The 10,189-nt window shown below is 34.4% G+C and overlaps 1 protein-coding gene across 1 annotated transcript; it reads left to right on the top strand.

The window, feature by feature from the left end:
- Nucleotides 1-308: 308 nt before the first annotated feature.
- On the top strand, nucleotides 309-9,383 carry LOC105253507 (protein lava lamp-like). The gene is made up of 9 exons (XM_025409300.1): nucleotides 309-437; nucleotides 2,149-2,298; nucleotides 2,375-2,443; nucleotides 2,506-5,041; nucleotides 5,161-5,389; nucleotides 5,476-6,102; nucleotides 7,534-7,697; nucleotides 7,802-7,856; nucleotides 8,595-9,383. Exons 1-9 carry the CDS (start codon nucleotides 309-311, stop codon nucleotides 8,617-8,619), a joined length of 3,984 nt encoding a protein of 1,327 aa, XP_025265085.1. The 3' UTR covers nucleotides 8,620-9,383.
- Nucleotides 9,384-10,189: the final 806 nt, after the last annotated feature.

Genomic DNA, 10,189 nt, shown 5'->3' with positions numbered 1-10,189 from the left:
TCAATCCCTGCCGACACAAAGTCGCGTTTCTATCATGTCGATTTTATCGAAAAAATTCTGTTCCCCGGAAGATATAGAGAAGAGAAATTCAGAAATAACAACTAACGAAAAACAGTAAGTATAGCTTTGCTTTTCTTTTTCTTTTCACAAGTTACTGATGGGCGATAGCGATGTCGAAATAATCGCAGATGTCGGCAAGATAATAGATGAAGATAAAAACCGTGCGACGACATGAAGTACATACAATTAATACAAATTAAAGTAAATGAGGTAACTAAAGTTAAAGTTATTAAATTATTCGTAGTGAAATGCAGAAATATGAGAAGAGGATCTTGCAATGCGTTCTAGCGGAGAAGATAACGATAATGGATTTTAAACATTGGGCGTTCTTTCATATGCTAAAGTCGGAATTCATCCGACAAATTCACATGGTTATGGTATTTGGTAAAATTTACCATTTTTTATTACATTGTTCATTATATTTTTCATTAGATATGTATATGTATATATATGTATATATATGGGTCATTCCACGTCAAATCAGCCACTCCCCCGCCCAAAATTGTATTGATGTAAATTTAACTTCTAAAGTACCAAAGTTTAGCTTAAAACATCCAGTTTTTTATGCCATCTGGCGATTTTGAAAAATGTCAAATGACCTTGGTTTTTTCAGTTAAATAAAAAATGATACCTATTTTCGTGTTCAAATTTTTATTATTTTTTGAAGTACAAAAGTCATTTTTAATGTAATTTGATCCACTGAATCCAAATCTGAAGTGAGAAAAACAAAATTTAATTTTTTTTAATTATTTTATTTATTTGACATTTTTCAAAATTGCTAGACGGCATAAAAAATTAGATGTTTCAAGCTAAATTTTGGTACATATATATATATATCCCTAACAGCACACATGTCCGAAAGATATCCAAAGAATATCCATAGGATATCCATAGGAGATTGGGATATTCTATGGATGTCCTTTGGACATCTTTTGGACATGTGTGCTGTTAGGGATATATCCATTTTTCATACTCGAATATCTCGAAACCATGGCGGTTTTGGTGAAAATGTTTTAAACAAAAGTTGTATGGTTTCGAGGGGGACATAAGATGGTGCCGTTAGTTTGACCTTGAATAGTCACCTAAAGGTCACCTCCAACCTTTTAAATGGAATACTTTATGCTTTTATATATATTCTTGTAGTTCATCTCGAGTGCTTTCTAAAACACCATAATTAAGTTAGTTTTCATTAAGTACTTTCCGAGTTATGAGGCCTGAAATCATTTCTTAATTTAAAACATATGCCGTAAAATATCTTGTAAAATATTCATTTTTCGATTACCTTTATACTTTTATGTATAAAATAATGAAAGGAATCAATTGGTGTGAAGAAAATACATAATTGTTTTAAAAAAAATGCCATTGTTAATTGCCATATATATATATATATATATATATATATATATATACATACATATTATATATCTTAATATTTTGAAGGTGTCTTTGGTAGAAAAGCTATAATCTTGACGAAAGACAAGAATGTGTACGATTTAAGTTATAATGAAGATTCAAAGACTGGTGGCACACTTATTGCTCCCAACTTAATTCAAGTAAAAGAGTTATGTGGAAAAAACATAAAGACTTTTGCTTGCGGCTTGTATTTTATCCTGGCACTTACAGAAGAGGGAGAGGTATATCAAAGAGTTCATATTCTTCTTTGAATGTGCCTTGGCATATTTGAATTTGTACGAATAAATAAATTTTAACTTGCTTGAAAAATAAGATTGATATAGAATGAGATTTTATAGCCTTCTGAACTGTAAACGTTTCTTAGACGTTAAACGTTTTATTAAGTACAGATATTTGGCCATAATAATTATTTTAACATAAAAATATTTTTAAAATTAAGATATTTAAAATTAAATTATGTGAAAGATTGTAATGATGTAACTTTTTTTTCTTAATTGGAACAAAAATATAAAGGAAAACTATCTTATTAACAAAGAATAACAGAGATTGCAGCACATTTTTAATTTTTTACATTCAATGTGTTTGTAAAAATTAAAACAAAACACACATACATATAATTATGAAATAAGATACAAAAAATCAGAAAATGTATTACAACTATACTACTTTTAAAAGGTTTACATCTGGAAATTCGGTAAAGACAGATTTATTGAGAAATGGCCTATCAAGTCCGCATTTACTCAAGTCTCCGGCTTTAGCAAGAAACGTATCGTGAACATTGCATGCCGCTTTCATCATTTTCTCGTTTTGACCAGTGATGGAAAGGTATAAACATAAGATTAAATTATCGCATAACGATAATAATCGTTCTTTCTAAGCTAAAACAATGTTTGTAATTTAGGTGTATGCTTGGGGAGACAATATTTATATGGAGAATGGTAGTGAAAACACAGTTATTTTTAATGGTAAGGTGAGCCAAGTAAATCATGGATTAGAGAAGAAAAATGTTATTCATATCGCATGTGGTGAAAGTCCGGGGAAGAGTCTTGGGGTTGGGGTTTGGAGGATACGTCGGTAATTCTAAGTGTCGAAACCCAATTACACCTGCGAATAGAAGACTTGCAAGCCAAGATAAAAGATCTAGAAGAGCAAAACGCCAAGATTACCGAGGAGAGTAAAGCGGTTCAGATAAAGAGCGATAAATTGGTGAAAAAATTGAAGGAGTGTAAAGTGCAGATGGAGAGCTTGCAACAACAATTGAAGACGCAGAAGCAGGCTGGCAGCTTCTTCGACCTGGACACGGCGATCGAGGAGGAGCTGAAGACGCAGATCGTCAATTTGGAGAAAGCTCTGAAGGAAATTAAAGAGGAGAAGAAAAATATTATTGCCGAAAAAGAGGCTTTACTGAAGCGACTCGACATGTTGGTGTCTGCCAATGAAAGGTACATGGAAATGAAGGAGAAACAGGACATGGAAGTCGAAGTATTGCGTATTCAGAACAAGGAACTAGGCAATAAAGTGCAATCCTTGGAGTGGCGATTACAGGAAAATGCAACCGACGTGCAAGACACTTCTTTTTCGCAACAAGAAGATCAGATCGACCCAAATCACCCCCAGAAAAGATCAGTGGAATCTACTGACGACTTTGAAGCGACGTCGAAGAAGTACAAAGAAGAAATAGACGATTTGAAGGACGAATTGGAGGCGCTTGCGGCGGAAAATGAACAATTGCAACGCTTCTTGGAAGTACAGAAGGCGACGATGGCTAATTTGGAGGCGAAGGCTACTGACAACTCTGGAGAACTCGTGGAAAAGTTAGATACGTTGAATAACCAAAATGCGGCCCTAGAAAGCGCTTTAAACAAAGGCAAGGAAGAATACGACGTGCTCAGGAAGCAGTTCGAGCAGAGTCTAATAGACGCGAATGATCAAGTGGCAGCGATGCGACAAAATAATGATTTCCTCAAAGCTGAATTTCTGGAGAAAATCGATAGATTAGAAACGGAGATAAATAATTTACAGAAAGCTCTAGAAGAGAAGGAGGTCTTGGAAGAGAAGCTCAACGCTCTGATGAATCTCGAGGAAAAATCCTCGACCATTAATACATCTTTAATGGAAGTCAAGGAATTGCTCAACGCCAGAGTTCAAGAGGTCGCTGATCTGAAGCAAGAGCTTCAAGTTCAGTACGTGGAAAGGGAAAGAGTCGAAGCGACGCTACAATCGGACCTACAAACCTTGACGAAAGAATTAGACGAGAGGAAACAAGAATTGACAGTCTTGAAGGAAGCATTCACCAACAAGGAACACGAGCTGATCCAGCAGAAGAGCGTGGAAACGGTGAATGCCATCATCAGCGAAGCTACCCAGGAATTAATCCAGAAGCATGCGATAGAGGTCGAAGAAAAAGACCAAGAATTGCGCGATCTAAGGGAAAAGTTAACGACAATGCAAGCTGCGATTGACGAATACACCCTGAAGTTGCAAGATAGCGCGGCCAAGTTGGAAATGCAACAACAACAAATCGTGTATCTGAAGGAAGATCTAACAGAGCGAAATTCAATAATCGGAGCCACTCAGGCTGATGCAAATTTGCTGAACGAAAAATTGCGAGAGAAGCAACAAGAGCTGATCCAATACGAAGAGGAGAAGACGTATCTCGAGGCAAAAATAAAAGGATACTTAGAGGAGCTCGAATATCTGAAGAACCAGTTGGACGCCAGGGAAGCAACCGTGGTTAATTTACAAGAGTGCAACTCGCACATTCATACCTTGCAGCAAGAAATCCAGGCTCTAAAATCCGAGAAAGAGTCGATCCTGTTGCAGTATGATCAAGAAACGAAGGCGTATCAAGCTCGTCTGGAGAAAGATAACCAGCAGGTTGACGCTTTGAAGCAAGACCTGCGAGAGAAGACTGAACAATTGCACTATCTAAGCACCCAATTATGCGCCAAGGAGAATGATTTGGAAGGCATCAAGGCCATGATGAGTGACAAAGATTCTTTGTTGGAGATCATGAGTCAGGAATTAAACGAAAAACGAGGCGATTTAGAAAGATTGTGCAATGAACAGCTGCAGAATTCTCAGATGGTTGATAGTCTTGCCTTCAAGACGGGAAATGACGACGATGCCGAGCTGCAAGGCACCATAGACGAGCTAAAGGCGCAGATGGAAGCTAAACAGCAAGAGTTGGAGCATCTCAAGTATGTCTTGAGCGAGAATACGTATCCCACAATCATTCAGCAAATGCAAGATAGGATTAATTGTCTGTACAATGAGAAAGCTACCCTGGAAACCTCCTTGCAAGTAGCTTCGCAGACCCTGACGGAGAAGCAGGAGCAAGTAAATGCTTTGCAACGCATTCATGATCAGAACCAGGAGCATATTTCCAAGGAGGAGTCCAATTCGCTCTCCAGGGACCGAAGATCCGCGCAAGATCAAGAGGAAATCGTCAGATTGCAGAACGAGCTTCATGCGAGGGAGCAGGAAATTAACGAATTAAAGTACGTCATAGCTGAAAAGGACTCGCAATTGTGTCTGCAAGCCAGTATGGAGCCCCCCAATCGGACGAGTTCGAATTGCGCGAAGCCGTGCAGCGATTGACGGGAGAGATCTATGGCAAGGAACAGGAGGTGCAAACGTTAAAGTCAACTATCGTGGAGCTACAAGAGAGAATCTTGCATCTGAAAGACTTGGAGAGGCTCTCCGAGGAGAGTAAAAATGCCATCGAGAAGCTAACTTCGGAAAAAGAGCAGATCCGTCTCGAGGCTGAAGAGTTCCTCACCAACGAGTTGCGAAAGAAGGAATCCGAGATCGATGAGATCAAGAGGAGACTATCAGAGGAAAATCAAAAGTTGCTGGCGGAACTTGAACTGAAAGATAAGGATATCGCGAATCTGAAGATGCAGTTGGAGGAACTGCAGGTAATTGTGAATGAATCGAAGCAATAAACTGGAACAGAAGGAAAACGCACTGATTCGTGCAACCGACGACCTGGCGGAGAAGGAGAGGAGACTGGCCGAGCATCACCAAAGATGCCGAACTTCACGACTTGAAGATGCAGATTCATGAGAAAGAGGCGCGTATAGAGGAGCTCTTGGCCTTGTCCACGGAAGAGGAGAGACAACTGGACGAGCTGAGGTATATATTGGCGACTAGGGAAACAGAGATGAATCAGCTGAAGGAATTGTTGGAGCAGAAGGTATCCGAGTACGAACTGATGCAACACGCCTTGAAGAAAGATGCGTCCGTCGTCGAGATTGCGTCCAAGGATTCGGAAAGCGTTCAGACAGTCGACAACATGGAGACCACTTCCAGCGAGTTGGATCTTGCGCTATACATGCTTCATCAGAGAGATGTCAGATGCGAGGAGTTGACTCACGAACTAATGCAATTGCTCGAAGAGCGAGATACGCTACAACTGCGACTGTCTAATGCGATTCGAGTGAATGAAGAATTGAGAAGGATGGGTAACGTTGAAGGGAGCCCAACAAAAGACTTATCATCGGCCTCGCAAACGGTGATTGAACCCATCGTGGAACAACCTTCGCCTTCGAAGTCCGAGGGACCAGTTGAGATCGCAAAAGAAGCCATTGATATCCCGATCGAGGACAAAGAAGCTCTTGCATTGAAGTAAGAAAAATTTCCTAATTAAAAATTACAAATCAGGGTCCTATTTTAATCGATCACCCTGAATAACTTTTTTAATTTTGATTGTAGAAAAAAATGTTTCAGACAAAAGTTGTATGGTTTCATGGGACACATAAGACGGTGTCACTATTTTGATCGTGAAGAGTCACCTGAAGGTCACGTGAAGGTCACCTCCAACTTTTTAAATGGGACGCCCTATATGCTTTTACATATTCTTGTAGCTCATCTCGAGAGCTTTCCAAAACACTATAATAAAGTATTTTTCTATTGAGTGCTTTCCGAGTTATGAGGCTTGAAATCATTTCTTAATTTTACATAAACCGTAAAATATCTTGGAAAATATTCATTTTTCGATTATCTTACCTTAATACTTTTTTGTACAAAATAATGAGAGGAATCAATTGGTGTAAAGAAAACACATAATTGTATCGAAGAAAAAATATGTAATTTGCAATTAACAATTACATATTTTTTCTTAAAAATAACTGTGTGTTTTCTACACCAATTGATTCCTCTCATTATTTTGTACATAAAGTATTAAGGTAAAAATATTAAGGTAAGATAATCGACAAATGAATATTTTGCAAGATATTTTACGGTTTATGTAAAATTAAGAAATGATTTCAAGCCTTATAACTCGGAAAGTACTTAAGGAAAACTAACTTAATTATAGCGTTTTGGAAAGCCCTCGAGATAAACTACAAGAATATGGAATAAAAAATGAGGGGTTTCATTTAAGAAATTGACGGTAACCTTCATGTGATCTTCAAATGACTTTTCAAGGTTAAATCATTGCCACCATCTCATGGCCCCCTTCAAGTCATACAACTTTTGTCTGAAACACTTTCTAGTAAAACTCTTCCTTATCGAGATATTCGACCGTGTCCAGACTTTTAACACTCAGTATAGTTCCTGTAATTCGGTTCGTCTGCTAAAAAAAATTTAATGCTATCACTTTGATTGATGATTTGATACTTATATTTGACCAGATGTTTACACGAGAAAGTAGATCTTGTAAATATGTATTTTCGGAAAGAAAAATTAAAATTTTCACGCGCGACAATTTTTGTTTTAATGAAAAATCGAGGATTTTCGGACTGATAAAATTTTTCTTCGTCCTAGTCGCTGCTTGGTTACTCCATTGGCGCGAACAATGATGACAACTTTGCTTTAGAGCTTACGAGTTTAAATTAAGATCACCGTGATCTCGTAAAGTCACAAAAATTTCATTATTTTGTCGACCAGTAGAAATCGAAGTGCATCTTCGTAGAATGCTTATCCTGCAAAAATAATGCCCTCCTCAAATAATGTTGAAGAGTGGAAAATATTTTCCTTCTTCAATAGAATATTCAAATGCCTCGCTCACCCTGCTAACTTGCTCGTAGTTTGATACAAGCTAGATTCTTCCTTTAGATTGTCGCAGTTGCATTCAGTCAGTCACACGAAGGACGTGCGATTAAAGGACGAACGGAAGCTGAAACATACGCAACAAATGTCTTTGTTAGCGCACAGAGATGTTTTAAGTACATTGCCACCTGAAGCAGCCGCGAGGCTGGTCAACGCTAATTACACCCTCTGTAGGTATTCCTTTATGAGTACGCAATAGTCAGTAAATATTGAGTGTACAAAAAGTTGCGCATCAGTGCGAATGACAAATGGATGATTCGATATTTGTTCACAGCTCGAGATGTTCAGAGCCAGTCGAGTGTGCTTTTGAATTGGTTGTGGGGCAAGAGGTAAAGTATAAATACGTTTTTCTATTTTACAGCTTATCAATTTTATATAAAATCGTGATCTATTGATTCTATTATTTTACAGAAATTTTAATATTTTTATTAGTTGTCGTGTTGTTATTACATATAAATTATATAGAACTTTTTAAATTGACAGTCTAAAGTTTCATTATTTCATTTTTAGATTTATGATTTTAAATTTTTAGTTGATTTTACAGGTGTTTTATTCCACGCATTTTATTGATGGGACAATCTCATGATTTTATAAATAATTATAAATTTTTAATTATAATTAATTAATATTGATTAATTAATATTGAATAATTAATATTAATTTTATAGTTGAAATTATATTTTTAAATTATATTTTATTTTATTTTTATAGTTAAATTATATTTATTATATTTTATTTTATTATGTTTTATTATATTTTATTATATTTATTATATTTTATTTTATTTTTATAGTTAAATTATATTTATAAATTATATTTTATTTTACTTTTATAGTTAAAATTATATTTTCTAATTATATTTTATTTTATAGTTATATTAATAATTATAAATTTTTAATTATATTTTATATAATTATATAATCTCATGATTTTAAATAATTATAAATTTTTAATTATATTTTATAGAACATTAGTATCTCTTTGTTTTTAATTTCATCAATCAATTATTTATTATTTTTTATAAATAAATAAATATCGCAATATAATTACATAAAATATGATTTCAGCACGCCGAAGGTGGTGCACATGTGATGAATGACTAGCGGGAATCAAACGGCCATCGTTTCTGCCTTCTGAAGACATTCCTGCCAAGTGCCAACTGCCAAGACTTATTTCTGCAGTTAACTAATAATGGAACGATCTGTCGTGTGTATTTTCCAGACAGAAATCGTTTAATTGTATGCTAATGATTATAAGCAATTATTTTGCAAAAGTATTGCCTGATAAAATATTGTTAGGGAAGACATATTTTTCAAATTACAGAGAGAATGTACAGAATGTAGAGGTAGATAGTGTTTTTCTTGGAAAAGTTGCTCCTCTTCGAGAAAGAAAAGATTATAAGGAGTAGACTTACATGTATTATAATGTTGTACAGTCGAAACATGAGATATATAAACATGATGGAATCGAAAATAATTTAAATAATATATTTCTGCTCTTTTTTTATTCGATGACTAAAATTATTTAGCAATGTATATGCAATGCGATATATGTCAAAATTATGTTGGAATTTTTTTGTGTGTTTTGAATGCGTGTCGAAATCTTTATTGAAAAGTTGCCGTTTTATTTTGTCAAATTTTCTCATTAATTTAATAATTATGTATTTTCTTTGTGTGAATTATCTACGATTTTGTCTTCCGGCTTATTGATGCATTTGTAATACTATTATTGGTCATACATCGAAGGGAAGCTACACAAGACGAATCATAGATAATGCAGATGTAATTCGTGATAATTGTAAATTATTCAATCATTCTATTTCCATAAAATTTTGTACAGAGAAAGATAAATATCAATAAACAAATAAAATATAAGAGAGAAATTATTTAAAAGAAGTACGAATTATAAAATGTATCATAATGCTTTATTGTACATATTATGTATCCTTAAAATCACAATGCTTTATTGTACATATTATGTATCCTTAAAATTGTATGAAATACTTTATAATGAAGTTGCAAAAAAAGAATGAAATATTGATATTAGAAAGATATAAAAAATATTAACATATAATTAATATAGTATTTATATAATAGATGAGCATAAAAAAAATTAATCGAAAATTAATAAGCGTGCTTCTAAATGAATAATTCGATCTTTGTAAATAGAATATGCGCTGCATGCGATATACTAATATAAATATACGGTGTTCTCTCATGTGTATTTTTTTTTTTATTTTTTTTTTTTAGAAGAATTTTCAAAGAATTGTAGTGCCTCTTTTCATAAAAATGTTATTGTAGATGTCTCTTATCATAGAAATTGTATCTCCATAATTTTGATTGCAATTTTGATTATACTATTTAAACAAATTTGCATAAATTTTTTTTTTAATACATTGCCTTTATACAGGGTGAATTTTAATGCTTGTGTCAATCTTTTTATCATGCGGGAGATTATCGACTGCATAATAAATTGATCGGTACATAAATGTCAATTATTTGAATCGATCGTATCGAAGGCCCGAATATAATATGTATAATAGTAATAATAATAAGAATAAATATGTAGCTTTAATAATAACAATAATAATAATAATAATAAATTCATACGACATAATTTCAGCTATTAATTTGCTTTAATTGGATACATTATATTCGGACCT

The sequence above is a fragment of the Camponotus floridanus genome, unplaced genomic scaffold (genome assembly GCF_003227725.1).
Source record: "Camponotus floridanus strain SB8 unplaced genomic scaffold, Cflo_v7.5 scaffold253, whole genome shotgun sequence".
In the NCBI taxonomy this organism is placed as follows: Eukaryota; Metazoa; Arthropoda; class Insecta; order Hymenoptera; family Formicidae; genus Camponotus; species Camponotus floridanus.
Note: the sequence above shows the minus strand (reverse complement) of the source record. Positions and strands in the feature narration are given on the sequence as shown.